Genomic DNA, 25,493 nt, shown 5'->3' with positions numbered 1-25,493 from the left:
GACAGGGAGGAGTGGTATTAGTTTCTGGCATTAGACATGAGCTGCAGTTCTGTAACAATGGAGCCACTATATCATATACTTTATTTATGTTTTGGTAGAGGCTACTCAAACTCAGCATTATTTTAGTTTTGGTGTCACATCTTAATGTAGAAACCTATAATTTCAGTGAGTCCTGACAGAGGCTAAGCAACCAGAACTTGCATAAACTTTAAAGGGAGTTGCAGTTGCCCTGGAAAAGTGGAATAGGAAAGAACTGGCAGAACTGACAATCAGTTGGGAAGCAGCCATCTGGATAATCTGATGATGCAGACTAGAACTTAGTGAAAACACATCACATTTGAATGCATTACAAGGCAGGTATTTTCTTTTCTTTTCTTTTTTTTTTTTTTTTTTGCTAGGCGAGTTCTATTTTTAAAAAAGATAATCAGTGAACCACCATTTATTAGCACCTGCCCCTAAAAAAAAAAAAAAAAAAATTATCTCACAACAGATATGAACATCTTTTGATTTGTTATGCATTCAAATGGGAGATGCATTCCCTTTTTCCCTGTTCTACAGCATCTGACTGGATCTCCTGCAGGGAGGAATCAGTAAAATGGCATTTCTAAGGAAGATGCTGATCGTACTTATGGAGAGAATGAAAACTTGCAGAGATCTTAAAAGCTTTCTTCTGAAAATTCATTTTTGATGTAAGTTTTTTATGCAATCTCTATTTAGTTAGCTGGGATATAGTCTTGTAGGTAAGCTCTGCAGCTTTTTTTTAGCAAGCTTTTAAAGCATCAGCACTGAGCAATAGCAAAAACAATTCTGAAACCTCTCCATTTGCATCTTTCAAACACACACAATAAGTACAACATGCTGAATTATATCTGAGTAGAACTAAAAATATATTGCAGGAGCAGCGCTCATTGTAGTATATTAACACTGAGGTTTGATATGTGCATGAACTATCCCAATGTGAGAGACTACCATCCAAGATGAGAATATGGGTCACAGCTAAAGCCAGTGGCAGACCCCGGGAGACGTCAATTGACTTTGGATCAGGCCTTGAGTCCTGGGCTGAGAATCTCTCAATAAGTTGTATATTAATGGTGTACATCTCAGTATAAATATGGACATTTCTCACCTACTGGATAGGGCTAATTTCACCGCAGCCAATAAGAGAGAGACAGATTATCCTCAAGAAGATTATCCCATAAACCAACAGCACCTGTGTAGTCCATCAATGTAATCCACCACCACAAGCTCAGTTTTTCTCTATCAGCTATTGTAAGGGAGATTTTGGCAACTACTGAAGTGCCTGAACCACTATCGTTTATTGATAGCCAAACTACAAGGCCATATTGATGGGCCTATGCAGAAGCCTGTAGCATGACCAAGTCAAGAGGGGATGGGATCTGGGTGCCATAGAAAGGGGACCTTGACTCTGCATCATTCCTGATGATGTCTCTGTCAAAATTGCTGAGCTATGCATTTAGAAATCAGGAAGCTCATCTGTATGTGCCCTCAGGAGTGTGCCTGCCAGGGACTTAGGACATGCAAACTGAAAAAACACATGTGTCTAATTAATGACCAGAAACTTCTTGCCTAACTTTTAAAATAGCTTGCTTAACAAGTTTGAGTGACATGTATGAATAAATAGGGAAGAAAAGTTTGGGATAGATGGACTCTTCAAGGACTCTCCCTCTCGTGGTCCCCACAGGAAGATTGGTAGAAGACTGGTCATCAGAAGACTGCTGCTGAGTTTCACTCAAGAGCCAAACCCAACTTTGGTAATTACTGAGGCCTAGGAGTATTTTATTAACCTGTTGCAGATGCGTGTAAATGCTCGAGATTAAGTGAAGTGTTAGCAGCTTTAAGTGAAAGCACTCCTATATTATGAAAGCACAGGGCAACCTCTAGAGAAGGGGTGGCCAAGCCATTTAACAAAGACAGCCAAAACAGTGGCGGAAAAAATGCGAAAAGCTGCACCAGACTTGTCAAGTAAAAACAAAAAAAATATTTTTTTTTTAAAAGGAGACTGCCCCTTTAAGACAGCCACCACCTTTGGTGACATTTTTAAAATCCTGCAGCTCTGACCTGGAAAGCACAGGGAAGCCGGGGACTGAGGAGGGAGCTGGCAGGGGAGGGCACAGAAGCGGCTTCATGAGCCATACTTTTGGGGGCAAGAGCCGCATGCTGCTCCTGAGCCGCGGGCTGGCCATGGCTGCTATAGACTTTGCTGGACCATGAGCTAGGTCGGGGAATGGCTCTGGGGTTCCAGAAAGGGTGGGCTGAGGGGTTAGCCCCTTAGCCATCTCTTTAGCAAATGTTTTCCTTGATTTATTTCCTGACACCACCTCACATGGAGCACAGTTGCCAAGAGCTTTGAGTTGAACTAAACCTTGGTAACAGTATCTACTCACAGATGTTAGATCTGCTGCTGAAGAATTTCAGGGGAAATTTTCAAAGGCACAAAGAGAAGTTAGGTACCTAACCCCATTGAGATGTTTTGGGGGGGACAGGCACTTATCTCCCGCTTGTGTGTCTGAAATCTCCCTCAGGCTCTTTTTCTTGGTCATTAAAACACCCTTTAGCAGGTCATGATGTAAGCCCTCTTCCCTCTCTATGATATTATTTTTTCTCCTTATTTTTTATTTGGATTGAAATAGTTTTTTTTATTTAAAAAATCTTTATTTAGAATAAATTAATCAAAAACCATTTGATATAGGAGCTCTTTTTTTAAAAAAAGTGAAAAAAGTAGACGACAAGAATTTAGAGGTTGGTCAGGTTAGCTTTTTATGTGCGGAACCCATCAGTTTGGAGAGGGACATAGTGAGTCCCAATGTAGCCTAGAAGTTCCTAACAGTCAGACTTATTAATATATGTAATAGTATCTCTAGAAAAGTGCTGAAGACCTTTTGTTTGAGACATTTAAAACTACACTGGAAAAAACACTAGAATACAAATATATTCTATTATCCATTCTGTATAGAGTTGTATATATTAGGGTCTTCAAATTTTCAGGTGGATTAATGGCTGCTCTACTAGGGTGTGTCTACACAGCAAAGTTATTTCAGAATAACGTCTGTTATTCCGAAATAACTATGTGAGCATCTACACAGCAATTCTGTTATTTCAAAACAATTTTGAAAGAACAGACGGCTTATTCCAATTTCTGTAAACCTCATTCTATGAAATAGCTATTTTGGAATAGGGACTGTGTAGACACTCCACTTCTGCTATTTCAAAATAGCCCCTCACCAGGGCCATTCTAAGTTATTCCTCCTACTACATTGAGAGAGAACATCTACATTAGGGAAGCCTGCCTCGAATTAATTTTGAGGCTTCCCTGCTGCGTAGATGTGCTATTTCAAAATAAGCTGTTTCGGAATAAATATTCTGGAATAGTTTATTCCGAAATAAATGTGCAGTGTAGACATAGCCCTAGAGACTCCTGAAGGAGACGCTTCTATGGCTCCATTTGTAGTGCATTGTAGTTTTGAAGACAAAAGTCCCAAGTTCTGTCTTTCTGCAGCAAGTGTACTCTACAGCTCGTGAATAAGTGACTGGTATGTACAGCTCCAATGATTTGTTAAGAGCTTGCCTCAAATAGTAAAATAATGAATATCAGTGAAAAATTGTATTTCATTGCACAGCAGAATGAAAAATTCCCAGGCAGATCATCTGAGAGATAGCTGTTATGTTACACTCTACTATCCCACCAAGGATCTAGAGTATTTTATAACTAACAAACAAAACCCTAAGAATTTTATTTTTTATTAAATATAAATATACATTATTTTTCTCTTGGCCCCAAGTCTTTGATGTTAATGAGATCTGAGCCTCAAAGAGTTTCTTCTGTGGGAGCGGGATGTGATCAGCTCTGGCTTGAATTGCACAAGATAAAACTATAGATTTTTTACTATGTTTAATTTTATCCAGGTAATTTTAATAAATACAAATAAAAACAAAAATGTGCATTTTATGGTGGATCCTGTCTAACAATCTGAACATTAATTTCTTGGGCATTCACTGTGGAAGGTGCAGGTAGAATCTTTGCCGCTCTTCTCATTCTGAAGAACTATATTTTTTCACCTTTATATTGTTATTGACCTTTATAATGGTGCCCTGTTCTGAGACCATCTCCAGTACCAGTCTAAAAAGGCTTCTTATTGGGCTTATTCCATTGCCCATTGACGTTCATATAAAGACTCCAATTGTCTTCTGTTGTATAGTGAGCTTTCACTTCCAATTTCTTGCCTCCAATTACTACTGAGAACTAACATTCCTCACTTCTAGGATGCATTTGAGCTCTTCCAAGGGACACAAGCAACAGATTTAGGAGTAGGATCAAACCTAGATTCGGTGCTAGATCCTGACCATGCACACACAGTCTGTCATTCAACTTGTATACATTTTTCCCAGTGATGTTTTTGGAAAATCTTTCTCAATATGACATCATGGAAGAGAAAATCATTTGCTTACCCCAAGTGGATGTGCTCCTTTTTGGAGTTTGTTGTAAGGACTATATTTAGGTTTAGGGGGTTTCCCAGCAGCTCGATCTTTGTGCCTTCGACTACTTATGTGCTGTTAAGAAAGGGATATTAGAAAAATTACCTTCTTTCAAAGAGTATCACATCATTAACCCTATCCAGTGCTGAAGATTATTGCTCACCACAATAGTATTAATTTGACTAATTAAAATAAAATAAAGCAATAGCTGATAACCATTTAGATGTGTATCAACTTGAAGGAACTTTTAGTGCTGCATGTATTTGGCTGATGTTTCAAAATACTCAGCCATGCCCTGACTCGGAAGTCAAATGTGAGTTTTAGCACTGCTGGCCTCTTGGGAGTAAAATTAGGCCCTTTTGAAAAATCCCATCTTAAAGCATCTGTAAAATGCAGCCAGTAATTTCCCAGACTATCCAATCATTTCCCATATAGATTCTATGGCGCTTTAGAAGCTATGAACTATTTTTTCCAGGACATTTTTTTTTCCTGAAAAGAATTATTATAAGTAAGATAAACAAGGAAATCTACTTCCCCCAGCCGCCGAAAGCATGAAACAGGTACAAATAGAGTCCATCACATTATTTGCCTCCATACTTTTCTTAACAAGTTTTCAATTCTAAAAGGCACATAAAGTAACTAAGCATATTCCAGAACAATGGCTTTGTTCATCTGAGAGAGAATAATTGACTATAACTTAGTGTAATTGCAATTTAGAGGTTAAGCTTATTGGCTGAAGAGGAACATGATAAAAACAGCCCACACTGCTAAAGAGGTTTTCCAACAATCTATAAAAAGACTCTCTCTATACACCCCCACATCCTTGTGAATACAAATATCACACAGCACACACAATGACATGGTTTATTAAGCCATGGCATTAATGGTAATCTAATGACACTTGTAACATATTATAGTTTACAGAGAGAATCTACAACAGTTTTTAAATGTATATAATCAATAGTTTTTGAGGAAACATATGTTAGCTGATGGAAAATCGTACCAAAAACAAACACACAGAACATATGCCCAAATAAAAAGGGCAAAAGCAGCAAGCTCCATTTAGATGTGAATTCTCATTACACTGACACATGCTAAATGCAAAGGTACTCCCCCCGCCTCATGGCAGAGTCAAGGATTCAACTTTATCCAAGCTGTTTGCGTACCTGTTTAAGTTGTGTCTCGGAGTTTACATGTACATCACAAATTTCACAGTGAAATGTTTTGTTTTGTAGGCCCGTGTTTCCTTTATTAACAGGTCCCTTGCCTTTGACACCGGCCCGGGGAAAGGCTTTAATGGTTCCACTTCCATTCCGGGCTTCCAACATAGTTTTGTGCTTAGTCCCTGGAGAGATTCCAAATAGGAAACAGATATTTTGGGCAAGATGATTGCATTTTATTACTTTAACTTTTAAATACACATAAACTTAGAAATAAAACATATATACAATATGAACACATGTAAAAAATCTCAGTTTTCTACAATGTGTTGTGTTTGCAATATGTCTACATTGCCTATATCAGTTTAATAATCAGTTTAGCAATATTTCACATTTAATACATAATTGCCTAGAATTTAATTATTAAATTGCACATATCAAGGCAACTAAACGGGAACAAAAAGCTACCACCAGTAAGTAGTGGTATGCTCAGAGTATCCTGAGGTGAAATTGAATAAGCGTGACTTCTTTTCATTAATGCCTGCTGCTAATAAGACATGAACAATAGTTGAACAGAAGGAGAGATTTAGCTATTAAAGATGGTGTTTCAAGTGATTTGTAAGCTTCCCTGATGGGGACGATAAACAGCACATTTTATGTCTCAGGAACCTGAATCTGCAATTAAATAATCAGTTCCCAAACCCTGGAGGTTCCAGGCAACAACTTAAGCTTTTAAGGGCCTAAGACAGAACCCAAAATATAAGAAAAATATGGACATTGCTCACATTTGTTACTAAAACAAACTCTAGACATTAAATCAATAATAAAGAGTAAAATTGTGATACCATTACTTGTTTTAAATAATACCTTACATAATTGATTTAAATAGGACCACTCATAACTGAAGCTGCTACTGAATGTGTATGGTGTTACAATCTTATTCAAAATTAACACACTTTTCCAGACTACTTTTTGACATTTTTTTGACTTTCTATTAAAATGAACATGCAAAGCCAGATCTTGATCTGATGTTTAACTGGTGTAGTTACATGGACTTCAATGGAACCACACCAATTAAAGCTAATTAAAGATCTGGCCCATAATATTTAGAACTTCTCAAATTTCTTTTCACCTTCAAAAACAATAAATGATTGCACCTTACCACAGTTATCTTTTTTGGATTTCAACTGAAGACCTTTCACCATTTTAGGTCTGTAATATTTCAACTAAAACCCAATCTAATTAAAACCCTTACTAATCCCTCTGGGTCTCATGCTAATACAATAGTCCTTTGGCCTAATAATGCCATTACTTATGTTTACCAACTTTTCCTCGTGCATCTTCCATGCTAGTAAGAAATACTCACCCATCAATTCTATATCCATTTAGTATAGTAATAGAGATGTAGCCGTTTTAGTTTGGTCTTGCTGAAACAAAAGACAGGACTCTGCAGCATTTTAAAGACTAACAGGATGGTTTATTAGATGATGAGCTTTCGTGGGCCAGACCCACTTCCTCAGATCAAATTGTGGAAGAAAATTGGCATGACCATATATACCAAAGGGATACAATTATATATGGTCATGCCAGTTTTCCTCCACAATTTGATCTGAGGAAGTGGGTCTGGCCCACGAAAGCTCATCACCTAATGAACCATCCTGTTAGTCTTTAAAGGGCTGCATAGTCCTGTCTTTTATATCCATTTAGTGTCATTCTACTTATAGCAAGCTTAAGATCAATTTCAAGACATTAGGCAAGGTTGTAGGTCAACATTGAATAATCTCTATCACTATTATTTTGCAGGATTTCTTCTCTGCTGATTAGGGATGTAAGGGTATGTCTACACTACCCCGCTAGTTCGAACTAGCGGGGTAATGTATGCATACCGCACTTGCTAATGAAGCCCGGGATTTGAATTTCCCGGGCTTCATTAGCATAAGCGGGGAGCCGCCATTTTTAAATCCCCGCTGCTTCGAACCCCGTGTAGCGCGGCTACACGGGGCTCGAACTAGGTAGTTCGGACTAGGGTGCCTATTCCGAACTACCGTTACTCCTCGTGAAACGAGGAGTACCGGTAGTTCGGAATAGGCACCCTAGTCCGAACTACCTAGTTCGAGCCCCGTGTAGCCGCGCTACACGGGGTTCGAAGCAGCGGGGATTTAAAAATGGCGGCTCCCCGCTTATGCTAATGAAGCCCGGGAAATTCAAATCCCGGGCTTCATTAGCAAGTGCGGTATGCATACATTACCCTCCTAGTTCGAACTAGGAGGGTAGTGTAGACATACCCTAAGTGAGTAGCTGACTAGTCAACTATCTGATAAGCATAAGCTTATCGAATAGAGAGTAGTGCCTAGACTAGTCGCTTCCCTGCTCCACTATCAGAGGGGGCAAGGGGCAGAGCAGGAGCCGGAGCTGAGGGGAGCCAGCTTAAAAGCCAATTCCCCCCAGCACATATCTTAAAAGCCAATTCCCCCCAGCTCCACTATCAGAGGGGGCAAGGGGCGGAGCAGGAGCCGGTGCTGAGGGGAGGCAGGGGCTTACTGGGGACTGGGCATGAGCTGGGAATCAGCTGATTCCCAGCCCACACCAAGTCTCAGACGCTGTTCCTTTACGTTTTAAATGTATTTGAACCATCATGCTCTTAATACATTTAAAAGGCTGAAGTGCAGCAAGGGGGACCAGGTGCAAGCCAGGATAGCTGATTCCTGACGGCTCTTAATACATTAAAAAAGCAGAAGAACTGTGAGGTGGGGTAAGCTGGGAATAAGCTGCCCTGGCTTGCATCTGGTGCCTCCCACTGCACTTCAGCCTTTTAAATATATTAAGATCCTGGCAGCTCTTAATAAATTTAAAAGGCAGAGCCACAGCAGGGTTAGCTCCTGGGGCTGGGAGCTAATCCCACTGTGGCGCTGCAGTTTCTCCCCTTATTGACTAATCAACTAGTCGATGGAAATCCCATCAACTTGTTGATTAAACACAATTTAATGTCCCTAATGCTGACACCAGAATCCTTAGCTTTGCTCACAACAAGTCAAATCCACCATAGTGTTTACAAAAGTAACAACAGTTGGTCACCTGTCTACACAAGGGCTCTCTAACACTACTTACACTAGTGGTAAGAAAGTGTCATATCTACAAGAAAGAGCCTCTAGTTGCCAAGGAGTAGCCATCATCAGCCATTTAGTGCAGGGTTAGATATTTTTATTCTGTATGCTTACCAAAACCTATTGTTCAATAAAAAATGTTATCTTTAATTGACTGTTTCAGTATAATTTATTATATTTTGTACCAAAATATTCTCTTTGTTATTTGACATAAATGAAAGTATGCAAATTCTGAGCACCAAATATAAGACAGCTATACTGGATCACAGAATGCTAGATCTAGAAGAGACCTTGAGAGGTCATCAAGTCCAGTCCCCTGCCCTCACAGCAGGACCAAGCACTATCTAGATCATCCTTAATAGATGTCTATCCAACCTGCTCTTAAATATCTCCAGTGATGGAGATTCCACAACTTCCCTAGGCAATTTATTCCAGTGTTTAACCGCCCTGATAGGAAGTTTTTCCTAATGTCCAACCTAAACCTCCCTTGCTGCAATTTAAGTCTGTTGGATCACACCAATGGTTAGCTAGCCCCAATATCCTGTCTTGTAACAGTGGCAAGTGCTAGGGGATGAACAGAACAGTCCCAGTTCGTGGCAGTCAGAGTAACAGGGTATAAAGCTGTCACTTACCACCATAATATTTGGAAGCAATAAAAAGTAAAATTTAAGAAAACTGGTAACTTGTAGGCACTAGACTTCTTTTTTTCCCTTATGAAAGACTCCTTGCTTGTCATTTTTATTCTTTAATACTTAATGAATTCCATGTAATTGCCAGTTTTCTGCCACCTCTTTGTCCCCTGCTGCAAGAGACCTAATCTATTCAGAGGAAGATAATTGCAGAGCTCTTGAAACAGAAAAGAAATTGCTACATCTCACCACTGTTGTGCGCCTCCAGCTGTGAGGTGGAGTTGACAGCAACCTTGCATAGTGAACAGTAAAGCAGCCTTTTTGCCTTTTCTTCCTCTGTCTCCACGGAAGGGCATGTGTTGCTGCTAGTGGCTGTTGTGGGGATTTTTTCCACTTTAGAGGTGATCTCAGTTGTCATAACACTGCTTTTCCGAATTTCCACTGTTGTTGTTGATATTGCTGGTGTCCCAGTGGTAAGGTCTGCAGTCAAAATAAGAAGGCAATGGAAACAAAATAAATGTATTGACCGTTTTCATTTGGAATTTTAATGTCGCAGCTACAAAGAAACACCTAAAATTTCAATAAAACTTTGACTAATGATAATCAGCTCAATCTAACCTTTTTCTTATCACTAGAGTACATTTGTAAAATACAGTGCTATACTGAAACACCATACACACTGTTCCCCTGTATAACATAAACACTTACTAGATACATATTTCTTACACTGGAAAGACATATCAGACCATTGAGACCATTCTCCTACAAATGCACGATAATCCCTTAAAAGGTCATATGAGTTATTAGTAATTTAGACAGTTAGCATTTATACACAGTCCTTTGAGCTTATAATGCACTATAACTGCTATATATTATTATCATCTGATTTTGAAAATCATTTCATCTTCTGTACTATTGTTAAACCTGTACGGTTCTGAAAGTCAGAGAAAGACAAAATATTACATTGACATTACTCTTGATCTTAGCTAAAAATAATAGATTAATAACAGTTATTCCTTACAGAGATTTAGATTTTCAAAGAGTTGTAGAAACACACTCAATTTGCTTAGAAAAATGTATGCTTCACTATCATATACAATGCTATACATATAAGTTATTTTAAGCATTTAAAATTTCCCCACACCAAAAAGGGTACATTTTCTTTCCCAAAACTAAAAGCAAAATAAAATAAAGGCTCTAAACAACATATATTCTGCAGCACCATTGTAATCACGAGATAAAGATACATTATAGGATTTTGCAATGGTATCAGTATGCACAGTTATGTCAATGTATTTTTTCTTTACTCATGTATTTTTAAAGACTATCACAAGGAAAAATGTATTTATTAAAACCACATAGAACGTGTCTATTCAATCTCCTGAGTGCTGATTTTTTTTACAATGATATACTGAGTTATTGAAACAACTACAGGAATACAAGGGGGCGGATAATATTTTAAATACCAAGACTTTGATTGACTAATTATGATGGCAAGTGAGATGGTAGAATTGTGACATTAGAGATAACCCAGATAAAGAGAACACAGTGGACAGTAATTCATTGGGAGTCCTGTTGATTAAAATATAGTATAAGATGAGATTTAAAAAAAATACATTCAGAAATAGTTACTATCAGACTGTGATTTTATAGTTTTAATATATAATTTGATTACACTCTGCTGTTACTGAAAAAGTCCATTACAGCTGAGCCATAAAATATTGTATGACCTTTGCAAGAAACTTGTTATTATAATATGTAAGACCTAAAGATCAAACAGGATTGCAAATAAGAAAAGACAGTGAAGTGAAATATGGTGGCAAAACAAGGCAATGCCATTTGTATATTGGATAACAGATCATGAGAGAGGGAGGGATAGTTCCTCTCCATTGCTTTGAATCAGAAAAAGAATATGTGCTTTTTCAGTAGAACTCAAGCATGTGCTTAAAATTAAGAGCATTTCTCAACAGACATGTTTGCTGAATTGGAGCCCAAAGCTAGTCTTAGATATACTTACTCATGTTGGGTAGCACCTCTCTCCATTATAAGCCGTTCTGCCTTCACTGAAACTACTCCTGCAGGAATAACAGGTAGTTCGAAATAGGGCTTTATTTCAAACTACCGGGTCCCTGCCACGTGTAGACGCGGGCAGTTAGTCCGGACTTGTACATTTAAAAAATGGCGACTGGCCAGGAAGATGCAAATCAAGCGCGGGATATTTAAATCCCGGGCTTGATTTGCAACTTCGAATGCCTACATTAGCCTCCCTAGTTCGAACTAGGGGGCTAGTGTAGACATATCCTTAGTGAGGATTTGAACCAGGGGGTTAGCTTTGCAAAGGACTTTTCTTGGGCTTTTAAAGCTAGACTGAAAAAAAGTTGTATTGTTGAGGAAACTCCTGTATTAGCTAAGTAGTGGACCAGATAGTCCTTTTTATCTGTAATCTATGAATGTATTGCTCTTCTCTCCTTTCTCTCTCCTTTTTTTCTTTTTTATTCTCCTTTTTATTCTTATAGTTTTAGCATGATTAAAATATAAGTCACCCTCCATACAGGAAGACAATCAACCCTAACAACACCAGAGTTGAAACAAAAATTTCCCTTTAGAGGCAGGAAATAAAACCATACTGTATAATGAGTGCAGTCATTCTTGTAGTCTCAGAAAAGGCACAGGGAGTGATAAGTAAGAAGAGAGTAAATTCTTGTCTTAATGCTTTTATTTTATTTATATTTTCAAATGTTATTTTATACTAGAAGTAAGATTTTAAAATGTTAAGTACATTAAGAAGTATTTTATATATATGGTTAGGTTTTTTTATATATAGCACCAGTGTGTTGAATGCATGCGCACAGAGAAAAAAGGTAACTTGGGGGACACTTGAGGTAACTTATTTGTATGATAAGGGATGGGCCATTCCAAAAACAGGAAAGCAGCTTTATCCATACAGAAACCCTCCTATATAGGGTATAAAAGAAACTGGCAAACATCAGCTTTATGGTGCATATACATGTAGTTCCATGTCAGGAGCTGTGCCCATATTTGTAAACAATGACAAAAGCTTCTTTGGCTCTTTCACATACCTCTAGTCCAGTGACGGGTAAGCTTCAAAAAGTGCATTTGTTTATATATATGGAATTCTAACTATTTTCAAAGGTTATGAGAACATCTTGGCTACGTCTAGACTACATCGTTTTTTCGGAAAAGGGATGTAAATTAGATGTACCACAATTGCTAATGAAGCGGGGATTTAAATCTCCCCCGCATCATTAGCATAAACATGGCTGCCATTTTTTTTTCCGCACGGAGCTTTGCCGGAAAAAAGCGCCAGTCTAGATGCTGATCTTGCGGAAAATAAAGCTTTTTCTGAAAGATCCCTTATCCCTTAGGGATCTTTCAGAAAAGGCTTTATTTTCCTCAAGATTAGCAATTGCGATATGTCTAATTTACATCCCTTTTACGAAAAAGGGATGTAGTCTAGACGTAGCCCTTAGGTATAGTCACGAGGTTGTACAAATTTCAAAAGCAGGCTCTGGTTTTGGTCAGGCCAGAAATATATCTAAAATAGCTTTACTGTATAATATCTCCACTTTTACATGGATACAGGATGCTTTTATAGGGTTACGTTGCGGCCTCCATTCTAGTCTGTGTTTTCAAATCTACTGCAGCAAAATTATTCTAATTAAAAACTATTCTCATCTATTCTTCTCACTACTTTAAAACTTTCGTTTCTTTATCCCAGACCTGTGGAACAGTGGTACGAGGCAATGCTTTTTATTAAAGAAAGCTTCATCATATAGTAGGAGAAAAACAACAAATACATAGAACAACATTTCTTGAGGCAAATTCCATGTACAGGAAACGCTTGAGGGAATGAATGATTTAAAAAATTATCTACCTGAATATCTGACTTCCTATATGTTTGTTGATTTGCCTTTCACAATGTAATTATCTTGAAGTGAAAAAGGATATACTCTCAATTCTTACTCCATTTGAGTTCATCTTAATATATATGCTTCAAAACAAGACCCTATACACATGTTAAACTAAACAAGCCACATGCCATCAGCATGCTATGTGACTGGTTGCAAACACTGCTGTGCATGCCATATATCTTACTCATTCATCTTGTAATAAATTGCCCTCTTATAACAACATACATTCCATTTATACTGTTTTATTAACAACGTGAAAACCAATAAAAGGGAAAACTATTCAAAGTACACTCTAGTTCACAGTGGAAAGTCATGCCAAGACTAAAGATATAAAAAGACAATTTCACTCATGAATACTTTAGAACCGTCTGTAAATGACTAATGCAGAAACATGCTAAAATCTGTCTACTCAGTTTAAAAAAGGAAACTAAAGCCGCCACATCCCCCTTGCACCATTCTTTCAAGCAAACAAACATTCAGATCTTTGAATATATTAAGTTTCTGCTCTCGGCGTGTGAATTGGTGCCCTCAATACAAGGGGCTGAATTAAATATATAAAAGATTTAAAAGACCAGCAATAAGTAATTTTAATTGACAATTGCTTGAAGACTGAATCAGCACCTAATAGCATTGTATTATGATGACCACTGAAGAGCTATTTCAACAATATATAACCTAAAATTAAGCCTGAAATTCAGTCAAAATACCAATGTGAAAGAATTGTTTCTGGTTACGCTTGTAGTGCTGTGGTATTTTCATACCAATGCCTGCAGTAAATATTTATTACTGCAACTGTCACTGTTTGGCTTTGGCAAAGAGCAAGAGATTACTAATATTGTGTGGAATGGGACTTGAGAAGCAAATAAAAGGAAACACTTCAGGTTTCACAATGGACTGCTATAGTTATAATGTAAATACTTAGAAAAATCTATAAAAGACAACACGTGAGCACTAGAAAAATCAAAGATTTATTTTCATAATAAAAACAAAAACACGGAATACATAAAAAGCATCTGTGAGTATGAATTTAGTGCATAAGATACAGACCTCTTAATTCAACTGGAAAACCATAAGCAAGTTATTAAGGTCCTTTTAAGCAAACAGGATTCATTTTATATCCCAAATATGCTTGTCATTAATTTTCTTTAAAGGACACAACATTTTAGTTACTTCATTTTTTTCCTCCTGCTCTCTGAGAATGTGCAAGTCTCACTCATCTGTTCTTACTACAAAACATAAGAGTTCTTCATTCTTAAACTGTATATACACACTCCCCCAAATCATAGCTGTTAATGAGTTTATTTTTTTCCCACGGTTTCAGGTGGCATGCATGTTTAAATATCAAATTTAACATGTGCATTTACAACCAAAAAAATCTCCCATTTTAGTCAGTGGAAAATGTGGCACAGTTTTAAATGGGTTGAGGATTTGGCTCAATATAATGTACATACAAATATTTTAAGCCAAAGGTAACGATATATTCATTACCAGTGATTCAGTGCATTATAATAACTAGAAGCATTATTGTGCTTATATTCCGCTGCTTCATAAGTTATTGATTCCATTGCTGGTATCATTTTATTCAATGTTCATCATGTAGCAAACTTCTTATGGTACCTGAGACTAGGGTTTCAAGAGGTGAATAAGGAAATTAGGTCTGCAAACCACAGTAAAGTTCAATAGGACCTAACTTGGCTGCTTTGAAAATCTTATTGTTCTCAGTATTTGCTATTTTGTTTATAAGATACTGTTTTCCATCTATTAACGTTACAGAAAAGTATATTAAAACAAAATTGCTTTTTACAAATGCACGAGGAGTAATGGTAGTTCGAATTAGAAAGCCTAATTTGAACTACCTACTCTGTGCCGCATGTAGCCGTGGGCACGGAGTCCGAACTACCGGGGATTTAAAAATGGCGGTGCCCGGCAAGATGCAAATGAAGCCCGGATATTTAAATCCTGGGCTTCATTTGCAACTTCGATTGACTACATTAACCACCCTAGTTCAAACTGGGGTGGTAGTGTAGACATACCCTAATAGACTTGATATAGTCATTCTGTGCAGGAGAAAGCTGGGCAGAAAAGGACAGACATTTCTTTAGAGACTGGGACTGGGAATGTGTTGGAGGTCACCATGAGGTAATTTTTACAGATAGTAAGAGCCAAAGTACCATAAACATGGTGGTTGTGACTTGCATGCTGAAGTCTGTTGGTGAGTTGCAAGGCATTGTGAAGGGCACTAATGTTACAGGGCAGGAGTACAACAGCTACTCATTGACCTGGTCTGTACCCTGATATGTCACAATAGCACAGAATCTCTGATCTCAGTTTTACAGTTAAGGCTGTTCTGTGTTTTGCACTTAAAGCAGGGATTCACTCATTCCTTTGTATAAGGAATGCAGTTTATCTGCTCCTTAGTAAATGAATTGAATACATTTTCAGAGAAGTTATAAGTAACTCGTTAGTTTATGAGTCAAAATTAATTTAAATATGGATATGTTAGGAAATTAATCAGCATGCATCAGACATTATTTTTTTTTCCCAAAAGACCTTCATAATCAAATGAAGGAGTTTGGTTTTTTGTGTTTTTCATTTATAGTAACAGAATTAGTCATTTACTTCTTTTAGTTAAGTACTACCAAGTAGTGAGCCATATCTAGACTAGAAAACTATTTCAAAATTAGTAAATTTGACATAATAAATCCCAATTTAACAAATTCAAACGAGCACATTCACACTATGGGGAAGCCTCAAAATTAGTCTGGCTCCATTAAAGTGGAGATACTACCTCAGACTTAGAGCCCCAGAAAACACTGGGGAGTAATTAGTTCAAATTACTCTGGGGAGTAATTATTTTGAAATAGTGCCACCAGAGTATCCACTCTACCATTATTTTGAAATAGCTATTTTGGAATTAGCATTACTCCTGATGAAAAGCAGGGGTACAGATTTGGAATTCCATGGCCCATTATTTCAAAATAATGAGCTAGATAGTGTGGACACTCTACTTATAAATTCAACTGGGAGTGGGGGGGGGCATTATTTTGAAATAAAGTCCTAGTGGAGAGCAGGGCTTAATGTCTATGATATTTAAAGCCATTAAAGTAATATTATGCAAGATGGGTGCTATTGAATAAGCCATAATGTAGGAGTTCAGAGCTCCGGACTAAAACCAGAACTATTTCTATACCGGTGCAGCATTTGAAAATCACTGCTGAGTAGCTTTGCCAGGTGTCCGGTTTTGAACTGGACAGTTTAGTATTTAAGCTTTCTGTTTGGGAAACAAATTGAGAAAATATAAATGTCTGGTACTTTCTAAATAAGATGTAATGTAGATTGTGATGTAATGTCAGATGTGTCCAGTATTTTTGATTAAATCATCTGGCAACCTTACTGCTAAGGTGACTGTTTTGGCTTCTCTTTTAAGACTGGGCATTATTCCCACAGCACTGAAGTTCTAATAAAACACCATTAATTCTATATTTTTTCTTCCCTTTGTTGAGGCCTGCATTGTAGCTACCAGCCTAACAGGGTGGTGTTTTCTATGAAACCGATGAGCATGACTTCCTAAACAGACAGAAGATGCTGAGAGACTTAAGGGATGTTGGTTTTCTCCAGGACCAGCATGTTGCCTTTCTGGTGGTCTCAACTTCTTTGGCTGTAGAAACCTCATACAAGAGCAGAGATTCTGGAATAGTGGGGGTGATGAGAGTTACTGAACAAAATTGTAAAACTTTGTATATGGTGGAAGCCACCTTAAGCCAGCTGATGCAGCAGCACCCCCAGCACCTATGTACTTGAGATTTCACTGCAGTATAATCGGGAGAGTGTTGATATACTATTTTGACCAGCTCCGGCTACTCAGTTTTCTGGCAAGTCAAATGAATTTGATAACTCAGTGTTTGTGGCTCAGAAGCAAAGGATGAAGAAACCAATAATTCCACTTCACCCTCTTCTCACTGATGCCCCTGTTCCAAGTTTTCTGTTGATATATCATGCTGGTGAGTTGATGGAAAGCAAGCAGAAAAAGAGTACTGAATGTTCAATGATTGAAAGAGTTTTAAGAGAGAGTAAAGAAAACAGAAAACTGCATGCAAGAGCTTTTTGGATTTCTGTAGTTCAGCTGCCTTCTGTTTTGGCCTAATATGGCCTTTTCTTCAATTAGCAGTGCATAATTTGAACAAAATCTATATTACATTTTACTATCAGTCCCTTCAGTTTAATGCATAATTCACCAATCTTGAAAAGCATTAACCAAAAACAAAAAATAGGATGGCTACATTCCTATTGAAGTTTATTGAATGGAGCTGGGAGGAACCACAACTAATCAGGTTAAAGGAGCAAAGGCAAGAAATAAAAGAAGAAAGTGCGAAGCAATGTCTGAACTTTCTGATAAATGTTCATTATAAAAAAGGCAAAAGGAAAAGGAGAGGAAGAAGGAAAGAGACGGGGGGAGGAGAATCAATTTATTCTCAAGATATTTTCAGTGATTCCTGGTTCTGACTAGGTTTGGGAGCTGTCCTTTCAGGCCTATCACACAGATTTCTCATCTGTGAGGCAGAATAAAATCTGCTTTCAGAAACTATGAATGAAAGCTTCTCTGTTCAAGGAGCTTTAGGGAGAAAAGTGTTGCTAGCTGAAGCTCCTGTTGCCATTTAATTAATGAGACCTGTGTAGTGAAAAATTCAATTTAAAACCAGGACAAAGGACAAAGAATTAGCTTAAAGGGTGGAGTTTACAATCAAGTGCAGAGAGGATTTTGCTGATTGTAGTTTCAGCTAACCTACTAAAATAACACATTTTCCATTTGGACTCTGACTTGAAGGTTAAGCATAAGGTTAAGCATAAGGTTTAATTTCTGTAGCTACATTGTTATTTTGGAGACTGCAGAGTAAGATTAATCATTCAAAACACAGCTTTAAAGAGAAGACACACAACCATTAAACCATGTTCTTATCACACATTTAATGTGAATGTCACATTACCCAGTATCTCAGCTGCTCAAGCCTTGCAACACCAAGGACCACATCAGCAAACAGCTATGAGCCTAATAGCTGCATGCATTTTCTAGATACATTTCCCTAGTTAAAATAAAAAGAAATACAATTGTAACTGTACTGTCATCTTCTGTGATAAATAAACTGAAATTGCATGTTGACTGATGGTCAGAAGCATCCGAGCATTAAGAGGGTCTGGCCTGTTAGAGCCATTTGTTTCCATAGATTCATACTTCCGCATGAAGGCCAGATAATATGAGTTTTATAGAGGCCTGTACTGAGGACAGGGCAGAGTCACACAGTCCCAAAAAGAGCTCAAGGAAGGATTGTAACTCAAGAAGGAAAATTCTATCCAGAGTGTTGCTTCCTCCAAGAGCTCCCTGGTGTGTAGGAGTAGGTGGGGTGGTGGGAGAAATCATGGAATACACAGGCAGCACCTTTTAGTCCTGCACTACAGTAGGTGGAATTTTAAAGCGAGGAAACAATTGGAAGCTGTAAGAAGTAAGAGCCCCCCTCCACTTCAGTATATTTAGAATAGTCTGATGCCTCTGACTGCTGACTTTAGCAGAGCAATTTTTGAAGGTGAAAGAATAGGGAGTCCACATGGGAAATACAATGAAATAATGAGCATGTTAAATCTTAGTTAACAGCAAAACAGAGGCAGGTAGATCACTGAGGTCTCTATATTGCTGACAGGACTGGCATAAAAATATTACTTCCTCTCACAGGGCTAAACTATGGCGTTGCCACAAGCCTCTTGAATGGGACAGCGCACTGTTCTGTACCCTCAGAACAAGGCTGGAAGAAGAATCGGAGTCAGTCAAAATGTGCCTCCCAGCTTTCTATAGTTGTGGGGATAAGTACCTGAATCAGCCCCATGCCTAATGCAGTGTCTCTCTCTCAGCACACACTGGCACAGCTGAACTGGCTGGTGCCGTGGGGATGAGGGGAGAGTTGAGGATTTGCCCACATTCTGCACATCCATGGGAATGCAAGCAGAAGCTACCTTCCCCCACCTTACACTGGTACCTGCAAAGCAGGAATATGGCACAGAGGTGTAAAAGGGACAGCATATACCTCTTATGTAGGAACAAAAAATGGGTCATAAAGTATTAGTGATTTCAAAACTAGTTCTCAATAAGATAAACAAACCCAAGCCATTGAAAACTTGATATTGGACACATTTTTAAATGCGGAGATTCAGAGTTTAGTAGCAGGGTTTGGATAGTATTTCAATGAGGTAGACCTAATAGAACAGGGGAAAAAAACAGCTGGGGGTAGGGAAGTCACCAGAGGAGGAATCCTCTATATTGTCTATTTCAATCTTTCAAGGACAAGATTAAGGGAGGAAAAACCATAATGCCCCCCAATGTTCAGAGAAGTATTCATCAATGACGGAAAAGAGAAAGAAATTGCTTTTATTAATCAAAATTAAAATGAGAGAGCAAAGAGTGAATTGAATTTCAATTTGCAAAAGATCTATCTCTCTATATTTTAAAAGGCGTTTATGTGTTTCCCCCATTTTTTTACCAAGTCTAGAATTTCACAATGTTCTCTTCTACAGCGCCTGTATGAACACTGAGTTCTACAACAGATTTATAATCCTAGAATTAAAAAAAAATAGATTTAACTAGCTCTAAGAAGAACCTAGAAGCTCAGAGAATTAACTTCTGACAACCTTCTTAAGTTCAATACCACATGGTATTCCTCCCATACTTGGTCCAGGAATAATTAAAATTATTCCCTCTAAAAAAACCTGACTTCCTATACCGGACAGCATCAGACTAGTAAATCTGTTTTTGGAAATACACTAATGTTGTATAAGCATTATATAATGTATAATACTATATAAGCATCTGTGGTAATAGTATCATTTTCTTTAGAGAAAAAAGAGGTGATACAGAGCATTGAGAAAAAATATGCACATTTTTTCAGACATCTGTCTTGGAGAACACTTTAACTAAAACATATAGCAGATTTATCCATTGTAATCTAGTTTCAGTTGTGCATTGGCACAGAGGTATTTGAAATTATACATGGAAGACTCCCAGATATTTGGTAGGAAAATTACACAGAGAATAGTTGGGGCAGGAGGGGATGAGGTAATAACTTATTTTTTTTACTGTAAATACTTAATGAATCACTATTTTCACTTTCCAACAACTCTGAATACCTGTTGGATTTTCAACCCATCTTCACAATTTGATGCCTTGATAAAGAAGCTTTCCTTTGGCTTTACCTAATAGCTGTATCTATTTTTGGTACTCTATTTAGAAAGTTCTGAAATTGAGTCTCATTTCACTTATGGCGATGAAAGAAACTAAGGAACTTTCCAGATAGCTTTTGAGGAAAGCTTTTAATATTAATATCTCTGTTGTGTGTACTCTTATATCTCCATCTGGCTCCTACTTTCAAAGGTGCTCAATCTGAGATGCCTTACATGGGCCTCGTTCTCAGCTAAGGCTAAGAAACTGCTCTAATCTAGACACCTTTCAGGTACTTTTAGTAGATCTAAGACCCAAAAATCACTACTGACTTCTGCAAATATTAACCTCAGTTAACCTATTCCTAAAATCAAAACCCTGATTGATATGGACACAATTAATACACAAGAGTATTCACATTAAAACAATGTACTGTTACTGACAAAATGATCAATCAACATTTATAAACAATCAGCAAAAAACAATGCCTGTCTCCCTCTTTCCAGACCCTGCGAATTGGGAAAATTCCTGGCTAGGTGATACCCAGGGTTTGGAGGTGGGCCATTTACTGACTCTCCCACTTCTGAACAGAATACCTCTGGCAGCTCCCACATGGTCCCCGTAAAGAGGCTGCTACTGGTGCCATGGTGGGTAAGTCTTCCCTTAGAATGCTTGTGTGATCAGTTATTCTGTTGGCAGCTGCCAACATTTTCTTGTGGCATTAAGAGAAGAAAAATGAAATGATGATTTTAATAGTTTCTATCTCAGCAAAAGCAGAGTGGTGAGTGAGTGGGTGGGTATATATTTTATATGTCACTTAGCCGTAGGCCAATTTAACAAAGGCCTGCTGAAAACAATGGAAGAAAGGTCTCAAATCTCAAAGAAAGGTCGCAACCATTTTTATAAAGGTGCTAGGGAATCTAAATATAAGGGGATTGCTACCAGCTCTTTTTTAATTAAAAAAAAGCAAAATTATATAATTTTATTTACCCAGCTCAAGATCAGATAGGGACTGGACCTTGAGAAAGAAATGATAGCTCACACGGCCTTTTACATTTTCAATCACAGATGTTTCTCTGTAATATCTTCATGACTAGCATGATAGCCAAAATTCTCAGTCTTTTCTCACATTGAGCCCAGGCTCTTCCACTGTTATGATTTGCCACCCTGCTTGAATAGTGACAGGTATTGAGAAATGCAGCAGCTTCAGGTCTTAAAAAATAGAGGCATTAATAGCACATTTTGGGAGTCTAACATACTATGTTGCCAGTTTCTTCACTTTCACTCTATTCTCTGTCTCAGACCACATAACCAATAAAGGTATATGAATCAGAATAAGTAAGCAGAGATACAAGACCAGCCATTTAAAAGTTGTTCTCATTTTCAGCTCTTGAAAGTGCAGCTCCATTATAAATAAGTAAACAGGTCTCTGCAAACATTCACATTTACACAATGTCCTGGAAGATAGCTACAATCTGCATGCCTGAAGAGGCTTTCAGCCATGTAATCATCTCCTAATGAACACACAAATTCAAAATATCAAGTGGCTGCAAGAATCAGATCACCATTGCATAACCATGCCTTCCACTCAGCTGAGTGCCAATGATTTTTTAAAATTCACCTTCTTATTCATAATAAATAATAATATTTTGCATTTCTACCATGCTTGCTCTCAGACACTGTCAAATATCATACAAATATCAATGAGTTAAGTTTCAGGGGACCTTGTGAGATACAGATAGGTACAGATTATCATCCTACTTTAAAGATGAGGAAACTTAGACAATAATGGGCCCACATTTACATGAGTAGTTAATGATTTGGGCTGCCTGAGTTTTTGGGTTGCAATTTGAGATAGCTTACTTGGTTTTCAGAGGGTTTTCACAAGGATGCTGCTCAGCATTCACTGAAAATCAGCCTCCTCCAATGTGTTTCAAGTTGGACATTCATTTTTGAGGCACCCAACACAATTAATCAAGTTTGATAAATTAGGCCAGATTAGAAATGTCTTAACCAAAACCACACTATCTATGTAACAAATATCTTTATCTTCTGACACATAGTCCTTGAGTCTCAACCGCAAACCCATATTCTCGGACTTTGTTTTGAAATCTCTCCTTCCTCCCTACAAACCACCTTCTTCTTTTCCCCTTCCTCTTCCCGTGGATATTTTGGAGGAAGAGCTCTTTAAAGGAGAAGTAAAATAGGGGTCTTGGTCATACCGCATGAAGTCAAAAGAACTCCCATTGACTCCCATCTAACTCTGTGACACTAAGTAAGTCACAATATAGCTTGGGTATGAATACTCTCATTTCTCTCTGTTTATTCCCTGAACCCTGCCTTCAGCTAGTTTGGGGATGAGAAGAGGGAATAAAACAAAGTTGAAGCCTTTTAGCACAAGGTTATTTTTTAGGTAATATCATATGGTCCATGATGGGTGTTCATGGGAAGAACTGGAAGTGCTAATAAATAATGTTCATGGGATAAACTGGAAGTGCTAATAAATAAGTACAATTATGACATTGTTGGCATTACAAAAACTTGGTGGAATAATAAACATAATTGGAATGTTTGTATGGAAGGGTACAGCTTGCTCAGGAAGGATAGACAGGGAAAAAAGGGAGGAGGTGTTGCCTTATATATTAAAAATGAACACACTTGGAGTGAGGTGGAGATGGACATAGGAGGCAGAAGTGTTGAGAGTCTCTGGGTTAGGCTAAAAGGGGTTAAAAACAAGGGTGATGTCATGCTAGGAGTCTAATACAGGCCACCTACCCATGTGGAAGAAGTGGGTGAGGTTTTTTTTAAACAACTAACAATATCATCCAAAGCCCAAGATTTAGAGGTGATGGGGGACTTCAACTATCCAGATATATGTTGGGAAAATAACAAATAGGGGCACAGACTATCCAATAAGTTCTTGGACTGAATTGGAGACAATTTTTTATTTCAGAAGGTTGTTGAAAAAGCTACCAGGGGGGAAGCTGTTCTAGATTTGATCCTAACAAATAGGGAGGAATTGGTTGAGAATTTGAAAGTGGAAGGCAGCTTGGGTGAAACTGATCATGAAATCATAGAGTTCACAATTCTAAGGAAGGGTAGAAGGACGAACAGCAAAATAGAGACAATGGATTTCAGGAAGGTGGATTTTGGTAAGCTCAGAGAGCTGTTAGGTAAGGTCCCATGGGAATCAAGACTGAGGGGAAAAACAACTGAGGAGAGTTGGCAGTTTTTCAAAGGGACATTATTAAGGGCCCAAAAGCAAGCTATTCCACTGTGTCGGAAAGATAGAAAATATGGCAAAAGACCGCCTTGTCTTAACCACGAGATCTTGCATGATCTAAAAATAAAAAAGGAGTCATATAAAAAATGGAAAGTAGGACAAATTACAAAGGATGAATATAGGCAAACAACACAGGAATGCAGAGGCAAGATTGGAAAGGCAAAGTACAAAATGAGCTCAAACTAGCTATGGGAATAAAGGGAAACAAGAAGACTTTTTATAAATACATTAGAAGCAAGAGGAAGGCCAAGGACAGGGTAGGCCCACTGGTCAGCGAGGAGGGAGAAACAGTAACAGTAAACTTGGAAATGGCAAAGATGCTTAATGACTTCTTTGTTTCGGTTTTCACCGAGAAATGCTTAACATAGTAAATGCTAGTGGGAAGGGGGTAGGTTAAGAAGATAAAATAAAAAAAGAACAAGTTAAGAATCACCTAGAAAAGTTAGATGCCTGCAAGTCACCAGGGCCTCATGAAATGCATCCTAGAATACTCAAGGAGCTGCTAGAGGAGGTATCTGAGCCTCTAGATATCATCTTTGAAAAATTATGGGAGACAGGAGAGATTCCAGAAGACAGGAAAAGGGCAAACATAGTGCCCATTTATAAAAAGGGAAATAAGAACAACCCAGGAAACTACAGACCAGTTAGTTTAACTCCTGTGCCAGGGAAGATAATGGAGCAAGTAATTAAGGAAATCATCTGTAAACACTTGGAAGGTGGCTAGGTGATAGGGAACAGCCAGCATGGATTTGTAAAGAACAAATCATGTCAAACCAATCTGATAGCTCTCTTTGATAGGATAACAAGTCTTGTGGATAAAGGAGAAGTGGTGGATGTGGTATGCCTAGACTTTAGTAAGGTGTTTGATACAGTCTCACATGATATTCTTATCGGTAAACTAGGAAAATACAACTTAGATGGGGCTACTATAAGGTGGGTGCATAACTGGCTGGATAACCATACTCAGGGTATGTCTACACTACCCCCCTAGTTCGAACTAGGTGGGTAGTGTAGACATACCCTCAGAGAGTAGTTATTTATGGTTCATAATTCTGCTGGAAAGGTATAACAAGTGGGGTTCCACAGGGGTCTGTTTTGGGACCGGCTCTGTTCAATATCTTCATCAATTATTTAGATATTGGTATAGAAAGTATGCTTATTAAGTTTGCAGATGATACCAAGCTGGGAGGGGTTGCGACTAATCTGGAGGATAAAGTCATAATTTAAAATGATCTGGACAAATTTAAGAAATGGTCTGAGGTAAGCAGGATGAAGTTTAATAAAGAGAAATGTAAAGTGCTCCACTTAGGAAGGAACAATCAGTTTCACACATACAGAATGGGAAGCGACTGTTTAGGAAGGAGTACAGCAGAAAGGGATCTAAGGGTTATAGTGGACCACAAGCTGAATATGAGTCAACAGTGTGATGCTTTTGCAAAAAAAGCAAACGTGATTCTGGGATGCATTAACAGGTGTGTTGCGAGCAAGACACGAGAAGTCATTCTTCCACTCTACTCTGCGCTGGTTAGGCCTCAGTTGAAGTATTGTATCCAGTTCTGGGCACCGCATTTCAAGAAAGATGTGGAGAAATTGGAGAGGGTCCAGAGAAGAGCAATGAGAATGATTAAAGGTCTAGAGAACATGACCTATGAGGGAAGGCTGAAAGAACTGGGTTTGTTTAGTTTAGAAA

At 38.1% G+C, this 25,493-nt stretch overlaps 1 protein-coding gene across 6 annotated transcripts in view; it reads right to left on the bottom strand.

Moving 5' to 3' along the window:
• ZNF385D (zinc finger protein 385D) overlaps positions 1-25,493 on the bottom strand; it is a 653,382-nt gene that overhangs the window by 3,371 nt on the left and 624,518 nt on the right. For all 6 annotated transcript variants that reach the window (XM_075922065.1, XM_075922066.1, XM_014579132.3 and 3 more), the window contains 3 exons: positions 9,637-9,867; positions 5,661-5,839; positions 4,468-4,569 (listed from right to left, as the gene is read on the bottom strand). In XM_075922065.1, the coding sequence (XP_075778180.1) occupies positions 4,468-4,569; positions 5,661-5,839; positions 9,637-9,867 (512 nt within the window). The remainder of the gene's footprint in view (positions 1-4,467; positions 4,570-5,660; positions 5,840-9,636; positions 9,868-25,493) is intronic.

Source organism: Pelodiscus sinensis, chromosome 2, assembly GCF_049634645.1.
Source record: "Pelodiscus sinensis isolate JC-2024 chromosome 2, ASM4963464v1, whole genome shotgun sequence".
Lineage (NCBI taxonomy): Eukaryota > Metazoa > Chordata > Testudines > Trionychidae > Pelodiscus > Pelodiscus sinensis.
Note: the sequence above shows the minus strand (reverse complement) of the source record. Positions and strands in the feature narration are given on the sequence as shown.